The following is a 19,995-nucleotide window of genomic DNA, read 5'->3' as shown; positions in this document are numbered from 1 at the left end:
ACCCCCGAGGGGTCTAATTCCCTCCTGGTAACCCCCTAATCAACAGGCATGACAAACTGCATTTAGTCATTACTTAATCGGTTTTATCTTCCTTCTTCTTCTCTAGGTTCGAGATGGTTCTTCATCTAGCTCCACCCTTCTAGCTACCGTTTGTGGTTCCACCCTCCCCAACACCATCTACTCTTCTGGCTCCAGCCTCTATGTTAAATTCGTGACAGACTCATCGGTCACACAGGGTGGATTCAGTGCTACCTACAATCTTCTGTAAGAAGTAATGGTGGAACCAGAACTAATGTGAAATCGATCAGTTTAATTAAATGTCTCTATGTTAGTCGTCCTTACCATAATTGGATAATTTGATGAAAAACTGAAAGAATACAACTTGAAGTCAATGATTTAATTATTTTCTCACTCTCTTGTTATTCCTCAAATTTTTTTCCTGTGTGGGTTTGATGAAATGAGGTAAACAATGGAAATAATCTCAAAAGGAAAACTGATGGATTCTAGTTTTAGTACAAATCTTTTATATCTTCATATCCAATTATTAGCTCACTTGTCTCTCTTTATCTGGGTCTGAGTCAAACAATTAATAAATTCCAATAAGATAAATAATTCCAATAAGTTAAACTATTAAAACAACAAACAGAAAGAAGAAACATAAAACACAAAGGAATGTTTTTATCCACAGAAACAGGAAGATGTTTCTGCTCAGAAATTTATTTTTGATTAAATGCACAGTTTTAAACAGAATGATTGGAAAGAACAAAAGATATTTACAATGCCTCCCTGCAACAGGATAGAAGCAGATCTGACTACCTTCTTCTCAAAATTTAATCAAACTAACTTATTTCAAAGATTGTGCCCAGTTCAGTCCAAATTCTTTATTAGATAATGTTCAGAGATAAGGCACTTTTCCTTCTTAATCTTCACAGAAAGTAATTTTATATTCTTTATATTTCTAAACCATTTCAGCTTCGACGGTTGTTTTCTCTATCAATGTTTACAATGTAAAATACAAAAGTCATTATGAAAACCTTATGAAAGGATTTAGAAATTCGGTAAAACTATCTAACCGACATCCAAACAAGTCGATAGATATATGACCCAATGTACCACTGATTCCAGTCCAACCCTCAACCCTGTCAAATATTGCTGCCTTCACCTTCTCTCTGTGAACAAAACATGCAACAAATCGAGGCTGGTTGCATCTGTTCCCATCAGAAAATCTCAACACCATTTTTTCTGAGGACTGTCACCCAATGTAAATCTCTTCTTTGTCCCCCTCCCTCCCTCCCCCCTCCCCTGCCAAATGTAAAACTAAATGTCTGCAAGTTTTGAAATTATTTTCCAGCAGAAAGGGCTTATAAGATCAAGGTGAAATAGGCCATTATCAGTTTATTTAGCATATTTTATACTGGAAGGGGGGGGGAGGGGTGGGGGAGTGGTGTCTGATGAAAAGTAGAGGGCGCTCTAAGATTTCTGACTTCCACCATCGCTGGAATCACTGTCATCTCCTTTGTCATCTTTTAAAAGAAAAGAAAAAATAAACAGGAAATTTTTGAGTGAAGAAGTAATTTTTTCTCTTGTCAAAGGAAGATAAGTTTGAAGCAACTGGTTTGCATTTCTATCATCAATTTAAGAGAATTTTGGCCGAATTAATCAGCATATTCTCACAATAAGACTCCAATTGATCAAACTGAGCAACACTCAGTGACTGCAATGAGTGATATCCATTATGGGACTTTTATACCTTTCTCATGCTGTTGGAACTCTTACAGTGTTACCATCCAAAACGTCATCGAAAAACCACACATTTGCAGCAAAGCGGTCTGTTTTTGCTTTGCTTAATATCGTCATTTGCTTCATTATTGATTATATTTATTATATTAATGAAATCTTGACGGGAGTATTAACAATTTATCCAGTATTGCACCACAAAATGTGCAAATTGCTTTCCAAGTGCAAAAGATGTGTAGCAGTGTATGTACACTAGAACAAATAGCTTTTTCGAACAGACAATTTCCAGGGCCCTTCAAAACTGCAACAAAAGAATTTTAAGACTAAATTATTCCCTCTGACACATCATGCAATATTTCCATATTCCAATATTTCCTTCTATGGACCTAAATAAGTTGGTGGCAGGAGATGCAGTTTGCAATCGAGCTACGTATATGAATGAGTACAAACAACAACATAGTTAATAGTGACTGTCATCAACAAAATGAGACTACTATGTGGTACTTCTCATTCTGCAACGATAGTTTTTGGCACTTTTGGCATGCCATACAATAGGCTACCTGATCATCTGGTAAGGAATCTAGTAAAGTTGGGGAGGGGGAGGGGGTGTGAATGTAAACTCTAAATGGGCTGTAGGATGGATAACTTTCCTATAAACACTTTATAATTTTCAAACATTCCTTTATACTTTAATATTGCTGCATGAAGAACAACATATGGTACTCAGAAGACCTTCAGAACACAAAAGGTAACAAAAAAAAAGGGAAAAGGATCAAACTTTGCCGGCAAGATCGGCCGTGGACATCTTCATACCTGTCTCTTCTGGTTCCAGCTCTCGCTCAATTTTGCCATCCCCCTCGTCATCGTCCAACCACATATCGCAAGGGAAGTGAAGTCTCTTCATCAGAGATGGTATTTTCACGGTAACACTGTCTAGCTTCCAGCCAGCAAAAGCTCCTTTATTATTGTGACCGATTCTGGAGAACAGACACAAGATATGGTATAATTTAGCTAGTTTTGCAACTGTGTGAGTAATGTTGATGGGGAGAGAAGAGAAAAGGTGAGGAGTAATGTGGAGGAAGCAGAAGATGAACAAGATGAAGAAGAGACGGTACAAACAAGGCAGGAAGAGGATGAGGAATGTAGCAGAGGAGGATGCAAGGAGAAGGAATAAAACATCATCAAGAGGGGATGAAGCAGAGGTAGAATTAAGAAGAAGAGAAAGAGGAAACAGGAAGGAGGAGAAGGAGAAGGAGAGAAGAGAGGAAGGAGGAGAAGGAGAAGGAGAAGGAGAGAAGAGAGTTAGGAGCAAGCAGAGGAGGGAAATGTGAAGGAAGAGAGGCTGAAGCAGAGGTAGAATGAAGAAGAAGAGAAAAAGAAAACAGGTAGGAGAAGAAGTAGATAACAGAATTAGACGCAAGAAGAGGAGGGAAATATGAAGGGAGAAGAGGAGAGCAGAGGGAGAGAGAGAGAGGAATGAAGAAGCCGAGGAAGAGAAGATGCGAGAAGAGAATTAGGAGCAAGAAGAGGAGGGAAATATGGAGGGAGAACAGGAGAGAGAGCAGAAAGAGAGAGAGGTGGAGAGAGAGGGGAATGAAGAAGCCAATAAAGAGAAGAATGAGAGAATTCGAAGCAAGAAGAAATATGAAGAAAGAAGAGGAGAGAAGAGCAATGAAACCAGAGAGAGAGAGAGGGGAATGAAGTAGATGAGGAAGAGAAGAATGAGAGAAGAGAGTTAGGAACAAGAAGAGGAGGGCAATGTGAAGAAGATGGGGGGGGGGGAATGAAGAGATGAGGAGAAGAAAGTGATTACAAAAGTACCCAATCAGTGGTGTAACTTGACGATGTGTACAGTAAAGGTGACAACAATCAAAAACCTTATCCCTTAGGTAACTCCCCTTGAATGTCTTAAAACTGATGACACTATTCTTCACTGAATTCATTTCAGACATTCTTCCCTTTGACCAATGGTATTTGCTGCATTAAAACTAAAATTGATCACTGAGGTAAATGTGTTCTGTAGAGCAGGCCATGTTTTCTCTATATCAATCTGCTACTCTGTGTTTTATAGGATATTACATATTCTCAGTTTTTTCCGTTTTTGGAAACATTTTCAAATAATTCACCCGGACAAGCACAAGTTGCACAAATGAAATTGCTTCATACAAAATGAAACACCAGACATAAAAAAAAAACTACTTTGAAGGAAAAGACATACAAATGGACTAATATTCCTACATGTATATGAAATGTAGAATCTTTATAAAACAATGTCTACCATTTGTTAATTTGTGGCCATTTGTCTTTATTCTAATTTGTAAGTGATGTTAGGGCTAATTCTACCCACCCCATCCCTCCAACCCCACCCACCCTCCTTTGCTTCAAAGCTCTATAGAGTTAGGAAAACATCCACTGTGCATAATACATGAGTAAATGTAAGAACTAACTTGATCTTTTTGATTTCACCGACATTCTTGACATCTTTGAGAATAAACCTATCGATGTTTCCGCTCTCAAAGATATCTCCCTCCGTGACTGGTGTGGTGAGCAACAGTTTCCCTGTAAACAAAAGTAAAATAATGAAGAAGAATAATATCACATGCAAAATAGTTTAGGTGTAAATAAATATTAGATATATAGGTCTGATGATCGCTCAACGCGTGAAACCCTGAGTTACAACTACTAGTGTTCCACAAGTCTCAACATATATTTCGCTCTGTCCACCGGACATAGAGCACTCTGCGCCAAGATAGACGCCAACCATATATATATATATATATATATATATATATATATATATATATTATTTCCTATTAAGTTTTAAAGGATAATTAGCCCTCCCCACCCCCCCCACACTCCAGAATAAAATCATGGGGCATGAGCCCCAAAGCTTAACAGCACCTAAACATCCTCCATATACCCACATTTCTCATATTGGCTCCACCCCCCCCCCCCTCCCCCCACTTCCAACCACAGCATGCTTAGTTTTCCCTAATTTGGCATAAATTATTGAAACATTTCACCAATTACCTGAATCTCCATTTTCTCCAAAGAGGATGATAAATACTTCGGAGTTGGTTCCGGATCCTTGTTCATCTGATGTCTTCACAATCACCTTGTAGGTCAGAGTCTCTGCAAAAGAGGTAGAGAGGAGAGAGTAAACAAATGCTTATATTGAGTTGATTTGGACAGATTTGTTGATCATCAAAGCCTGGTAAAAATGTAGTCTATTCACTCTAAAAACAAGTTTCACGACAAGGATGTGAGTAAATTGCCAAACATTTTATTCATACTATTATGAAGAGTGTTTGGGAGAAGAAACAACACAAACATTTCAACAAAGAATCAAATTCATTACTCGTTCCCCTCGTTAACCTTCATTTTGTCAGAGAATCTTGGCACCCTGGTGTCTTAGTTTCTTAAATTGCATTCTTAAGTTGCCTTATTCTCAGTACATTTTGTTAAAATTGTTCAACAAACTCAGACAGCTACTAAACAAAACATACATAAAGTGACATCACAAATTTTTTATAGGTAAGTTGGATTGTTCTAAAATACATGCACGAGTTCATTGAGCATGAATAGAGAAATGTTTCAGAACTCGAGTGAACTAAAATGGAGGACTATATTGTATAAAACCTTGGTTGTCATGGGTACAGTAGAGAATGTTAGATGACTACAAATTTTAATGCTATCTATAGTATATATGACGACAGTTTGATTTCCTTCACGGTTGCCATGGGTACAGTGGACGATGCATGATGACTAACGCTTATTTGCATGATTTATTGTGTGACTACACAGGGCAACTTGTAAATGGTGGTGCCATCACCTGAGATGACCGAATTTCTGTTTGGACAACCAAAAACATCCAGTTGAGTACTAGTTTACATCAAATTCAGATTGAGATGTAACTAAATACACCCCCCCCCCCAGCCTCCAAATAGGTAAAATGATAAATTTCTATCGCCCTCCATCACTTTGGAGATATCAAAATTAATTAAAAACAGTGGTAGGCTTATGATCCACCCAAATGGGAGTTTGACTGGCCTAAAAGCTGGTTTTCGATTCACCAAGCCTACACATCTCTCCTACTTGTGTACATTGATCATTCTTTGTTATATTAGTACCTTTTTGTCAGACAACCGAATTTGCTTTTCAGACAAACCAAATGTAAGACCCGGTTGCCATGGGCACAGTGAAGTTCATTTGACGATTACAACCTATTCCCATGACTTATTGCCATGGCTACAAATTAATTGTCATGAATGTGTTGTTGTCATACATACAGGTGAGATTAATGTTTGACAATAGTATTTTACTCTCAAGATGGTTGTGGATTGAACAACTTTAATGAGAACCTCATGAAAAATGGATGGCAAAATATGTTTTTGTAGAATAGATCTTATATCATCTAATTTTTAAGACTTCTCAGCAATTTTATATTTATGTATGATGCCGTATGAATTATGAGCTCCATGAAAAATGGATTGCAAATATGTGTGCATAATAAATGTTATCTCATCTAAGTTTGAAGATTTCTCAGCAATTTTATATTTATGTATGATTCCATATGAATTATGAGCTCCATGAAAAATGGATTGCAAATATGTGTGCATAATAAATGTTATCTCATCTAAGTTTGAAGATTTCTCAGCAATTTTATATTTATGTATGATGCCATATGAATTATGAGCTCCATGATAAAATGGATTGCAAATATGTGTGCATAATAAATGTTATCTCATGTTAACTTTGAAGATTTCTCAGCAATGTTATATCAATGTATGATGCCATATGAATTCTGGCCACTTCACTGCGGGTAGGTGTCATATCTTTGCTTCAAATCAAAAAGTTTGCAAATGATAACATTGCCTAGTGACACGGTGCTAATGTTTCAAAGAATAAAACCAAGTCGAACCATATAGTGTTTATCAGTTAGAAGTCCTGACTACTTAATGTAAACAATACATATCAAACGGCAAAAATCTAGTAGTAATCTAGTAGTAAATCTAGTAGTAATTTCGGTCTGCAAAATTTTTTTGAATAACGAAAAAGACGAAGAAAAGGAAAAAGAAAAGAAGAGAAAACATACAAATGAGCAAATATGTATGAAGAATGCATTGCGAACAGCTGATATGGTGATTTGTTTTTCAAAAAATGTAATCACATTTTATCAGACTTTTCAACAATTTTTGAAGAGACAATGAAGCACGGCTGCTCGAAGGCAACCTCATAGCTCAGGAATTCTCAATAGATGAACAAAAAAAAATGGCCACCAGTCTTGCACTTATTGGTTATGCGGGCTGCTACACCCTTTGGCCTGGGCGCCTTATTGGCCAACTTTGTACATAACTGAAAAAAATCTAGGTGCAGTGGCGGAGCGTCCATACAGTCAGGGGGGGCGGATGCCCCCCTGACAGACTCAAATGGACTGCTGGCGCCCTTTTCAGCTTTTTACCACTTTTTATTTATTCGCGATTATTGACCTTTTTATTGTGCTCTCATCTACCTATTGACATTTGTCACATTGTTTTGGCGATGTCACCTATCTATTCTTCGTTTATCTGCAAATTAGCAAGGCCCGGAAAGGGTCATTTCCGGCGATCTAGGATGTATCTTTACTCAAAAATTTTGGTACGCTCCGCGCCAACTCGTGGTGGCGCTCCACTTAGATAGTGTCGGAAGCGCCCCTACAGACCATTCTCGCCCCCCCTTGACCAATACCCCTAGCTCCGCCACTGTCTAGGTGTAGTGAAATTTTGATTCTCCCTGGACCTTTGCTCCAACCAATGCCTCTCTCTATAAACCCTGATAGCAAAGTAAATTGAGAACCCCTGTAATAGCTAGCCTAGATGCAGAATGAGTGAATCTAAGTATTAAGAAAAGTTTGGATAAATGTTTAATTACCAGCCCTCTTTAATTTGGTTCTTTTGAAAACACAGATACATTTAACATTTTTTTGACAACAACAAGCACCAAGTTTGTGTAAAGCTTGCAACAGAATGTGTAGTGGAACACAAAAATGTTGGTGTAATTTTACAAACAACAATTTCATGAAATATGTGTTGCAGGAAGCAAGGTGGATATGAATTGGACAGAATGTTATGATACGATAATGGTTTTTCAATAAATTACTAAATAAATCAATGGCTTTCAAATAGGTCGTAACTATTGACCACAAATCACCTAGAAAATGTCAAATAACCGTCACTAATGCTCCAAGTCCAACAAACACCACATGGCCACCCTTAATGCATTGTTTCCTAAATCTAAATAAACATTGATATATCTCATTAATATCCTTCCAATTCTGGAATTTTTTGTTGAGATTTAGGAACATGCACCAGAAAATTACTTTTTCAAAACTTCTATAAAGCTAATACTAGCATGCTAACATTTGGGGCCAATACTGAGGACCTTTAAAATTTGCCAAGGGGAAATTCGGTGTGGGGGGGGGGCTGGGGGGAGGGAGGTGTGTAATGTTTTAATTTTACGAAATTGTCATAACAATGTACATTGCTTATGGTCCTGATATAGATGTTTCGGGCTAAGAATGAGTCAAGTTGGTACAGTCCATAAAAGTCCTGATGTAAAAGGCTTAGGCTTAGAATGGGCCTGTGATGGCATAGTTCCATGTTGTATGTAAGAGGTGTCGGTCTGAAAAGGGTATCAATATATGGCATAGAACCATAAAAGTCCTGAAGAAAGAGTCTTACGGCTGAGAATGGAGTCAGTTATAGCATAGTGTCATGATGTATGTAAGAGGCTCAACTTAAAGGGTGTGAAGACTCGCGCAAAAAGAAACGTCTAATGCTGGTAAACTGAACTAGTTTCGAATGAGGTGTAACAGAAGTGTTAAAAACCACCATCGATCCCAGAATATACACACACAGCTTGCTACCATCGGTAATTAGACACTAGTGTACAGTCAGTAAATACAGCTGCAGTCAATACCCACAGCACAGTGTATAAACGATACAGCGATGGACATCTCAGGTCCAGCTAAAGATAACAAGGTATCAAGTTTCATTACCGTCTGCATTTTGTAGCGACAAGCAGAAAACCTCACTTGCAAGCAACAGAAAGTTAACTTTTTCAGAGCGCGGCACGCAGTTTGGGGCGAGTCTTCAATGCCTTTAAGATTAACTTATAGACTGGAAGATTTGTGATATGAAGAATGCTTTGTGCTGTTGAATGATTGGCAGATGTAGCAGTGACATGATCAGAGCAAGAGTTCAAAGGTCACCTTTGTCCCCATCGGTGTCTGGAAGTTTCCTCTCTGCTTCTAATTCCTCCCCCTTTTCCTCAACACCATCACCATCATCATCACCATCAACCTTCTTTTTCTCTCCATCAGAACTTGATTCTGAACTCTCTATTTTAGACTGATCCTCTTCTTTTTCATTTTTGGATTCATTTGAATCTTGTTTGTTTCTTACACGCTCGTCTTTCAGAGACACTTCAGACTTTGCCGAGCTTGCTCGACTCTTCTGAAGACTTCTCTTAGATGTGGAAGAAGTTTTTGATTTGATAGATGACCTCGAACTTTGACGTGAAGGAGGATTTGATCTAGCAGAAGGAGGGTTGGATCTAGCCGAAGGAGGGTTGGATCTAGCCGAAGGGGGGTTGGATCTAGCAGAAGGAGCCCTAGAGCTCTGAGCGCTTTTGACTGAAGTCTGTGACGATGGACGGCTGGTCCTTTTACGTTCCTCTCGAGAGGAGACGTCTTCTCTGGTATCCTCTTGAAGAGAAGATGACCTCGAGGAAGAACGCGAGGGAATGGGAAAGGAACCAGAAGTCTCCCTTGAAGAATCTAGGCAAGCAAAAAACATTACAATATCAATAAATCAAGCACATAATCCATAATGTCCTGTTTGGCCCCCCAACAAAGGGATTTTTGATCCGTTTCAAGTCATACTGACGGAAATGACAGTAAAGTATATTGATTAAACCAAGCGAAGAGAAACTCATCCAAAGATGATACATAGATATTATCATCTGTGCAATTAACCCTGGAGGGCACGGTACCTTCAGCAACATACAAAGGAGATACAAAGCCACTTGTAGCATTAAGTTAATGCATACTTTAGTTGGGTAATATCCACGCATATCAGTTTTGATGGTGGACATGTCTGTTTACAAAGAAAAGCAACATTGTAAATGTTATCTTCTGAGAGGGAAAAACAATGTTTATGGCAATAATAGAGTTTGTGTCCTCAACCAAAGGCTTTGTGATTCCTTGCCATAAATGTTTCACTTAGTTACCTAATTTTGAAAGAACAACTGAGTTCTCTTTGTTCAATAATTAGGTCAGAAAAGAAATATTATTTTCTTCTGTGAAAATTGAGTTAAATATAAGTTACAGAACAACAACAACAGCATCTTCAACATGATGACATTATTCACACTGTTGTAGCCAGATGCAATCACAAATTGCCACCAAATTTGAATATTTCAATCTTTGCGAAACAAAATGTTGTGAGCTCGCGGTTTTCACCTGCACTAAAGATGCAGAAATTTGTTCAGTATTTTTTGAAGTGATCGACTGTAAATGTTATCTTCTGAGAGCAAAAATATGTTTATCGTAATAATAGAGCGATCGACTGCAGACAATATCCTTTCTAAGTCTTACGAAAGCAGCAACAAATCCTGTAGAAGACTACTATGCCATTAAGAAACTGTGAATGAAACCATTATTTGTTTTAAAATTAAATCATTTTCCACATGTAGAGAAAGGAAGAAAGAAAGAAAGAGGTTATACCATAAAGAAAACAGAAATGTAAAACTATATATATATGTTAATTTTTTTTCTTTTCATCAACTTATTACAAACTTTGCAAAGATCTTGTCTCATCAGTCTATATTGAATAAATGATTTCCTGGAAATGTTGTTGGTTTTTAATATATCATCGCAAAGTAAAATTATTGTAGAAAGAGAAGAAGGAAGAGAGACTTAAGACAGACAGACAGAAGAGGAAGATGAGAGTAGTAGGAAGAATGAGGATTCAGTTTGATTTTATTTTCTTCTTGTTTTACCCTTCTCCTTCTTTTCCTTCTTCCCCTTCTCCTCTTCCGTTTCCTTCTCTTTCTCTCCGTCACCATCTTCATCCTTCTCATCGTCTTTTTTGTCTTCATCTTTCTTTTCTCTTTCCTTCAATCCCTGCACTATCCTCTCGTTCAGCTCTTCCAAAGCCTTTGAAATCGCGCTCTGGGCCGGTTCATCTCCCTGTACCTTGGCCATCTCCAGCGAGCGTTCGAACGATTCAATGGCCTCTTGGAGGTCGCCCAATTTCACTGAAGATTAGTAGTGACAAAGAAGAGATGGTTTGATGAAGCAAAGTTGTTGCACAAAATATTTTACAGAAAAAAAGAAAAGGGAGAAGCTGCAAGATTGCGTAAAAATTAAATCATAACGTCTAATTTCAAAGGCTGTGGAAAGAGTAATGTATCACTCTTATTCATGACATGTCTGAGAAAGTGTAATTATCCAATTTCTCATGATTGCAAAAACAAAGTGCCAAATGGGTGCCATTTTGCTTCACAGACTTCATTGCCTTCAGCGGTTTTTGGAGGTAAAATACCCCTTTATCACAAAATCTATCAGCTAAAAGAAAGCAAGATGAGGTGTTTCTTTTATTTTGCATTCGAAAGTTTAAGCTGTAAGTTTGCAATGGATCGTTCCTTTGCCATATAAACTGACAATAACATATGACTTTAACACATAACATCACCTCAAAGTAACTAAGAGATATATTTAGGTTAAAACCATTTTGGCAGTTCTTATGTTAGCGAGTTATGAAACCGTTAACGTTCTATCTGATAACGAAACATTTTGCGTCCCACAAACTTAATGGCTTGATCTCTTGCTATATCTTCAATCCTTTAAAGTGTACAGCTATATTTGGTGCGACTCCTGATGGGACTAAAAATAACAGATCTTCATTTTGTAGGTTACCGAATCTTTCCTCCAAATGGTCAAGCACAGCAACACCAAAATTGTGGTAAAATGCAGCTCTAATAAATTTTATGAGTTTGCAAAACAATTGACCCCTAATTTACTCCCAAATTAGCCCCCACTGCCACCCCCCTCCATCTACAGGCCTGATCTTACCTTCAGACTGAGCTATTAAAACGCTTGCATTTAACTGCCACATGTCATCTCCGGCTTCCTGGGCTGCCTTGAAGCTCTTCTCGCCAAAATCTCGGGCTTCCTGGTAATGCCCCAATTCCAGATGGCACCTCCCGATTTCATGGTATAACCAGGTGGCCTCCAACGGCGTCTTGATCAGGGGTAGTTTCTGCGTCCAGTGCTCCACTGCGGCGTCGAATTTCCCGATTCGAGCGTAGACTCTTCCCAAGTTGTCCAAGGCTCTTGATTTGCCGTCTTCGTTATCGCTGAAAAGATTTCGGTATTCGGAGTTATGACGTATATATTTATTAGCTCTTTGCATGAAGGGACCGTAAATATTGAAGTAACTTAGGTATGAAACTGGAGGCATTTCGATAGGAAAGGAAAGTGGGCTGGGGGGGGGGAAGGGGGTGGAGAAAATTATTTGTTGAAGTGAGAGACCTTGAAGAGGACAGTTGAGACACTTTTTGAGGGATATATTTGCATGTTGGTAATCATTTAAAACTTTTATCTAAAACGTATAGAGGCATCAGAATGCCATACATTCCGAGGAATCAATCTCCACTTTCCCAAGGCCTGTGAGGAGTTTAACAATTCCACTGATGCTTCTAGCAGGAGGGCTGCACCCAAAGTGATAACAATCAAGTACCTCAAGTGATGATGGTGATAAGGAGAGGAGGACATGACACTAGCACTTTCCTGATGTACAAGTATAATTTCAATCATATCTTGGAGAAAGCAAGGAAGGGTTCGCAAAAAGTTAGAGTGAAGACAAGGTCACATAATCTTATTTTTCTAACTCCCAAAAACTGTTATTTATGATTTCTTCTTTTTGCTGATTGTCACTTTTCTTTGGTAATAGGAAGGAGGTGGTATCTACCCCCAATAATAATCATATCATATACCACACATCACACATAGCAGGAAAGGAGAGAATGTGACCTAATTAAAGCATTAACTAAGAGAAGAATCTTACTTTTGTTTCGATAACTCTAGGTCCTTTTGATGATGGTGTAAGGCATCAGGCATCTTGTTTAGGTCAAGGTAGGCATTTCCGATACAGCTGTGTAAGTTGGCTATGAGTTCCTGTTTGTCAGGAACATCGCCCTCGTCCCAACCTTCCACCATTTTCAGAACCTTCTGGGCTTGCTTCAAAGCTTTCTTTGCACGTCCATCTGCCATCGCTGGTGGTTACAAAATCCAAAACAGAAGGATATCATTTTGATTCTTACACAATAATAATGAAATGATACATCAGAGATATAATATCAGATTATTTTTTTTCCTAGACCGACCTTTGCATGGGGCATGACCCAAAAGTGGATTGAAAATAATTTTCTGTGGACTTTTTCAGACATAAAAAATACTGGATAAATTACTCCTTGCCACCTGGCATCTATTTTCCCATAACACCAGGTGCAGACCAGATCACAATGTATCCAACCACCACATATCACCTGCACCTATTATTTATATAACAAATGGTGCAGACCAGTTCACTAAGTATCCAAACACCACAAATCACCTGCATCTATTTATTCTAACACATGGTGCAGACCAGTTCACACAGTATCCAACCACCACATATCACCTGTATCTATTTATTCTAACACATGATGCAGACCAGTTCACTAAGTATCCAAACACCACAAATCACCTGCATCTATTTATTCTAACACATGGTGCAGACCAGTACACTAGGTATCCAAACACCACAAATCACCTGCATCTATTTATTTTAACACAGGGTGCAGACCAGTTCACTAGGTACCCAACCACCACATATGACCTGCATCTATTTCTTATAACACCAGGTGCAGACCAGTACACTAGGTATCCAAACACCTCAAATCACATGAATATGTTCCCCATAACACAATATACTGCCGGCCAATCCATTTTCAAAATCTCCCTCATCTCACCTGCATCTATTTCTTCCAAGTTCTTCAGGATGTATCTGGTCGGGTCGACAGGTCTCTTGTTGTCTTTCCCGGCTTGCCTGTTCACGTCGCTCTTTTCTCGTTTTCTCGCATACATCGGTTTCTGCTGTCTCCAGAATTCTGTCCTCGTATCTAAGTAATCGATTCCTTCGCTCACCAGGTCATATATCCTGTTACCACTGTCTGTGTCTGATCTGGTCAAATCTACAGAAAACAGAACAAATTTTCCTTAGATCCATATTTTGCAAACCCAACCTCCTTCCACACCCCCACCCTCCTCCCCTCCATGTTAATCACAACGAGAAGATTTTTCCTCAAATATTTGGTTCTATGGCTCCAACAGTCATATGCTGCACAAAGGAGAGAATGTTTAATAACTTGAAGTTTGTTAACAAAAGACGTCGCAGCTTGTTTACGTTGCTTAATGTTTACGAGTGAACCAAATTTTTGGGAAAGACAATTGTAAGTAAACCAGCGGTTCTGAGAGGGATCATTTACATGCAAGGGATGGCCATAGGGTTTGTGCATTACATATAACAGTACACACACTCAAAAATCAAAAACGATTAATGGACAATTAAGAAACTAAAGCTCTGATAAGTATAAAACAAATTATTTGATGAATAATGAAACTTTCATGTTTAGTTGCTAACTTGTCAACTTCATATGAAATATTTTGCAAGATCTCAAAGACTAAATATTCTACGTAATTATTAGGTCTACACAAAATGCCACTCTAAGTGGTGCAAACTTAAAGAAGAAACCATATTGTGATATAATTGTTGCTTTTACCTTGGTCTTTGAGTAATTTGTCTAAATACATTTTGTCAGCGTACAATTCTCCTAAAAGTTGTTTGGAGATTTCTTTTTCCTTGTCTGACTGTTCCTTTCGTTGCTTCCTTTTCTTGTGGTCTTCTTGAGGTTTAGAGGAGGGCTTGCTGTACCCCATCCTCGGTTGCTTCTTTGTTTTACTCTGTTCATAAAAATAAACAAACAAACAAATAAATAAACATAGGACACATGAGTAATAGAAGACAAAGGTATGGAACAGCCAAAGTCATGTATGCAAAGTTTACATGAAAAACAAAATCTCGGGAGACTTAGAACAGAATCAATTAATTAATTTTCCACCCAATACATTTTTGCTCACAAAATATCTTTTGAAGCAATAAGTACATGGGGGGGGGGGGGGTCAAATTATATGGACAGTACAATTGGATAAATATTGGACTTTTGTGGAAGTTCTATATTCTAGCAATAAAAAAATAAATTTAAATAAAAAAACATAAAAAAATTCTGGGGAAGAATTAATTCATCAATAACTGAGCTTGGAGTTCATTTTCAGAGCAAGACTTTTGTGAGATCGTGTAGCATATGTAGTACATGTGAAACACAAGCTGGTTGAAACAAGTTTCTTAAATTCTTCATTGATATTGAAAGTTTCATTTTTATCTCAAAACACAAAACAAGCAGTTGTGGATTAGTTATCTTGTGATACAGACATGATTTCTAGTTAAATACTGGATCAGTTTCCAAATAAAGTAGAGATACAATAGCTGATCTGTTACGACTTGTGGATCCCAATCCATACTTTGAGCACTTGCAGTCACTTGGAGTAAACGAACACAGTTATCTGCTCTCTGCACCGCACATAGTGGGTTGAAGTAAAAGAAAACTCAAATCGATAGACACGAGTAGTCGTATTATAAGGTGTACACATCAATGCAACCATCAGACTACCAGTGTATTCCAAAATATGGCTTACCTCGTCTTGTTTGTAGAATTCTGATAAATCTCCTTTGTTGTCCAGCTTGACATTCGCAATATCTGTTGAAAAAGAAAGGAAAAGTAAACATATAAAACGTAAACATAGAAATATAAACATATGTTCACATATTTAACAATGTCAGTAAGTGACATTGGAAGTTATCAGATGATACATTGTAATTTCATATCTTGGTTTATGATGTAGCTTGAACCTAAATCAAATATAAACCCTGGTTCAGTGGTATAAATTCAACTTCCTGGTTTGGATACAAAGGTCAGGCTTTTTGCTGTAGATAAACAATGTTTTTGACAGCATTTTTTGTACTTTTCTAATTTTATTGCAAATTGAATATCTGAATATAAACTTCAAAAATCAATTTCAATTTTCTTTTATGTAGTACATGCCAAATATTCAGTTTAAGTACAAAATTCCCCTTCATTATGAACAAACATGTACAGAGCAGTACGGAAAGGAACAAAGTGACTTTGCATCTTACTAAAAAGACAAATTTGCTTTAAAAAAACCTGTACCATATTTTCCTCTGCTAATTGTTAATATATAGCAGTGGCTTCCATGGTATGATGTGAATCAATGTTCCTCTTGAATGCTTTCAGTAATAACTTTTAATATATTTTTCTCAGTATTTGGCAACATGTATTCTCGTAACTAGCCATTCTCCAATATGAAAGGATGGTTACCTCCGATAGAATTATCAATGGCCTCTTGAGCTTTCTGGATGCCGAGACGAAACTCTTGAAGTTCAGGTCTGAGTTTGTTGCCACGGTGATAGAAGACAAGTGACATCTCAAAGTCACCGCTTTGATATAGGGCCTCAGCCTTCTGATACAGTCCCTACAGAACACAATGCAAAAATGATAAAAAAAGAGCAAAATATTATAAATGAGATATTAAAAAAAAATGAAATGGAATATAAAATGTCTGTATGTTGAAGCAATCCATTGTGTTAGGGTAAAGGCATCTCATGAAAAATTATTTAGAATATACTTTAAAGGATGACTTTTGTCCAAATTTTAGTCTCGATTATATCATAGTTAAAAAAATCATAATAAAAAAATCATAATAAAATGAGTGAGAGAGTAGTGTTTCTATAGCCTATTCCAATTTCCAGGATATTCTCCTTCAAATAATGCTTAATCTCTGGAATGCTCCTTTAAGGCTAAATTGATGATGACAGGCCAATATGTTAATGTTATTCCATTGCTTTATGAATTCTAAAGTACTCAACCAAACCATGCTCTTTTCAACTACATATTATGAATAGCAGAGCACCTCCGGATGACACTCGAAGCCATTTGTCCCTGAAAAATTTGAAATTTATCGTAAAACATGCTGTTTGAGGCTATAAAACTCCTATTATTCCTTTTGAGTTTTGCCTTGCATCTAAGACATGAGCTACTTGTCTTTGGGTTTTTAGTTAGTTGTTCAGCCACTTTAACTGATGAGTGTCAGATATTAAATGGTCATTTCTAAACAAACAAAAAGTGTGATAAAAACTACAAGCTGAACCGATAGCATTGTTTATTAATGCTCTACCCAATAAAAATTCATTTTGTTTCTACAATTATTGCAAAACTGCATGTAATAGTATGTAAATTGTCTACATTGTCATGTAAAGCCTATTTGCATATTGAATGTATTTAGATGGCTGTGACACTGTGTATGTCAATGTTATTTCTGTTCTTTGTATGTAAATTATTTGTAGTACATAGATGTTATTGTTGTTAGTTCTACATGGCATTCAAGTGCCCGGTCTTAAGCAAGACACCTCGTAAATAGATACATGCAAGATCGCGACACACAGTGTATGTTTCTTTCTCTAGCCTGAGTCTATCTCGCTACACCTCACTCCGCAAAACGTCCTAACAGATAAGCCCAGAGCTTATTAACGCCATAACCACTCTCGTTACATTATCCTTTAATGGAAATTGCAGATTCTATTTTGACAATATAATAATTCTACTCTGGATCAAACGGTCTGATGTTTGAAATGCAAAAATCTTAGCAGTAAATTTTGGAACAAATTTGGGGTACCGGATTTTTCTTCAAAACAACATTGTTTATTTATATTGTAGCGTTCCTATGTAACCCATTAGATGATATGCATGGTACAGCATACAACAAGTTCCATAAAGAAGTGTTTTAACTTCAATAGTTTCAATAGATATAGACTTAAGAAAACTAACTTGCACAGGATTCTGTAATGTGTGATTGCTGTTTAAAAATTCCTGTGGGATACATTATATACTTTTATTACAAGAAAAACATATTTTGTGATTTCGTAACTCTCTGCATGCCCCAGACAACATATAATACCTTCCTAATCGGTGTCCATGTGCTTGTGAAATATGGAAACTTACTTTGTTAAACTCGCCATCATCTTCCAGCGCAGCTTCTGCATCTTTCAGGGCAGCCTTTGCATCTCCCAATTTTAAGTGGCATTTCGATCTTGCTACCAGACAATTTTTATCATTGGGTTCAATTTCCAATGCCTGTCGAGTAAAAATACGTCCAAATAGTCACAAAAACTCTGTTGACAACAAATACCAATAAAAATATACTTTTGTTTCTATATACATATTTTTGTTCTCAGACAGTATCTTCTTTCTCTCGGAAGACAAAGAAAACTGCAAATATGAAGAGGTATTCTTGGACAAAATTCCAGACAATCTTAATCATTCAATGTTGAATTGTTCCATATAAAACTGATAGCAACCAGCTTACCTATCTGATAATACTGTAGCCTACATGTACATCTAAGCTTTTTCTTTATGCTTGATTTTGAAATTGACAAAAATGTTCCCAAGCAGGACAATTGGCTACCTTATTAACTCATGTTTAACTCAAATTGTAGATATCAAGTTTTATGAGCATATTTAGTCACAGTTCAACTTAAGTACACTCCTGATAAATTAACTGACAAAGTATACCATAGACCACACTCTTAAAGTATTGCATACACACAGGTAAACATGCTTACTAGGTTCAACCCTTCCAAAGCTCTCTTGAAATCTCTCTTTCTCATATGGTCCTCAGCTTCACCAATATATGACTGCAACAACTTTAAGAGTTCCTGCCTTTCTTGCTCTGGATCTACATACTCGTCCATTTTATTATTTCTTTGCTCTTACACAGAATAACACAAAGTTTCCCCACTTGGTATTCGGACCTTTCGTTATGTGTTTAGCAGTATTTCACCCTGTGCTCTAGAACCATACCTGGAACTAAATCCTAGCAACATGACATCTCTGTTACTCAATGACTATTCATGAGAGTGAACCCACTCAGGAGGAAACAATGGATGGATTTAGTAGTCTCCACAATGAACTGCTATTGATTAAATTTAAATGATCAAGTACAGTTGGATTTAAAAGATCATGGCCTGATTCAAAATGAAATAGGGGTGTAAAATAAAACAATATTGGTTAAAACATAATAGCAGAGTAAAATATATTTACAATGAAATGCTTCTGTAACAGTTCACAGATATTTTGGTTCATTGGCTCATTCAAGCCAATTCATACTTGCCTAGGCACAATATTTGTCCTTATGCTTTGTTCAGTAATTGCTGCCTAGGTTTACTTAGAACAAAGCCTAGGTTTACTTAGAACAAAATTACTGAATATAATATTCATACTCAACTGACCATACAAAAAAGATGGAGATGGGAAATATGGAGAAGAAGAGGGAAAACAGCACAACTAATGTGCCTTACTATTTGGAGTTGGACCTTCTCAAATGTTGCACAGTGGCTTCTCATCTTGTTTGTAGGTTGAACTTTCTGTAACTTAAACTGCTTGTAACTTAAGTTTTCTCCCAGCAGTTTGGCTCCAGAACTTTAGGCCCTACAAGTATAACATTTCATTCTGACAAATTTTGATCATGTAATCAATGAAAGCACATAGGGTAGGGGCCTAGATGAAGGATATAACTTAATTACAAAGCAAAATCAGTGAGACTGTAGGCTAATAATATTTATTCTCTAACTCTCAGTATCGCGAAGTTATCGTATACCATCCTAGTACCAACAGTCAGCAGAATACCATTATCCACCTTAAGACCTCAGGTGACCAAGGCTTGGCTTTAGGCTACTGTAGTGTAGTACTAAAGCCTAGGCTGTCTAGCCTAGTAAAATAACAGTGTTACAGTAGCCTAACAACAAGTTACTGTCCAACAAACTTACGGTCGTGTAACTTTCTACTGCCTTTTCATATTCCCCTTGCTTGAATAGAACGTCCCCCTCAGCGACGTAAATGGGGAATGAGCTTTTGGGGAGACCCTCTGATTGTCCCTCGCTTTCATACATTCTAAGGTAAAACTTGAAAGACCGTCAATTGATTTCTCTTCTGCAGCGATCTGTTACCATCGATCGCAGATTGTGTTCATTGTTCAATGTGTTG

General features: G+C 37.3%; 2 protein-coding genes across 4 annotated transcripts in view; one reads left to right on the top strand and one right to left on the bottom strand.

Annotated features, from left to right (window-relative positions):
• The window catches only part of LOC139964518 (extracellular serine proteinase-like), a 15,616-nt gene extending 14,444 nt beyond the window's left edge, over nucleotides 1-1,172 (top strand). The window contains exon 13 of the mRNA XM_071966137.1: nucleotides 107-1,172. Coding sequence (XP_071822238.1) covers nucleotides 107-268 — 162 coding nt within the window. The 3' untranslated portion in view covers nucleotides 269-1,172. The remainder of the gene's footprint in view (nucleotides 1-106) is intronic.
• LOC139964517 (outer dynein arm-docking complex subunit 4-like) lies at nucleotides 674-19,995 on the bottom strand. 3 transcript variants are annotated; one of them, XM_071966135.1, is made up of 14 exons: nucleotides 19,779-19,995; nucleotides 17,956-18,087; nucleotides 16,276-16,429; nucleotides 15,575-15,636; nucleotides 14,602-14,782; nucleotides 13,792-14,013; nucleotides 12,846-13,053; nucleotides 11,852-12,135; nucleotides 10,777-11,034; nucleotides 8,987-9,553; nucleotides 4,768-4,869; nucleotides 4,185-4,296; nucleotides 2,551-2,714; nucleotides 674-1,523 (listed from the first exon to the last, which is right to left on the bottom strand). In XM_071966135.1, the coding sequence occupies exons 1-14, from the start codon at nucleotides 19,899-19,901 to the stop codon at nucleotides 1,471-1,473; spliced, it is 2,622 nt and encodes an 873-aa protein (XP_071822236.1). In that variant the 5' UTR covers nucleotides 19,902-19,995; the 3' UTR covers nucleotides 674-1,470. The 3 variants fall into 3 exon arrangements, with proteins under 3 accessions (XP_071822236.1, XP_071822235.1, XP_071822237.1); XM_071966134.1 differs by lacking the exon at nucleotides 19,779-19,995 and adding an exon at nucleotides 18,576-18,795; XM_071966136.1 differs by lacking the exons at nucleotides 8,987-9,553; nucleotides 19,779-19,995 and adding an exon at nucleotides 18,576-18,791.

The sequence above is a fragment of the Apostichopus japonicus genome, chromosome 23, assembly GCF_037975245.1.
Source record: "Apostichopus japonicus isolate 1M-3 chromosome 23, ASM3797524v1, whole genome shotgun sequence".
NCBI lineage: Eukaryota > Metazoa > Echinodermata > Holothuroidea > Aspidochirotida > Stichopodidae > Apostichopus > Apostichopus japonicus.
The sequence above is the reverse complement of the archived record's forward strand: the minus strand, read 5'-3'. Positions and strand labels throughout refer to the sequence as shown.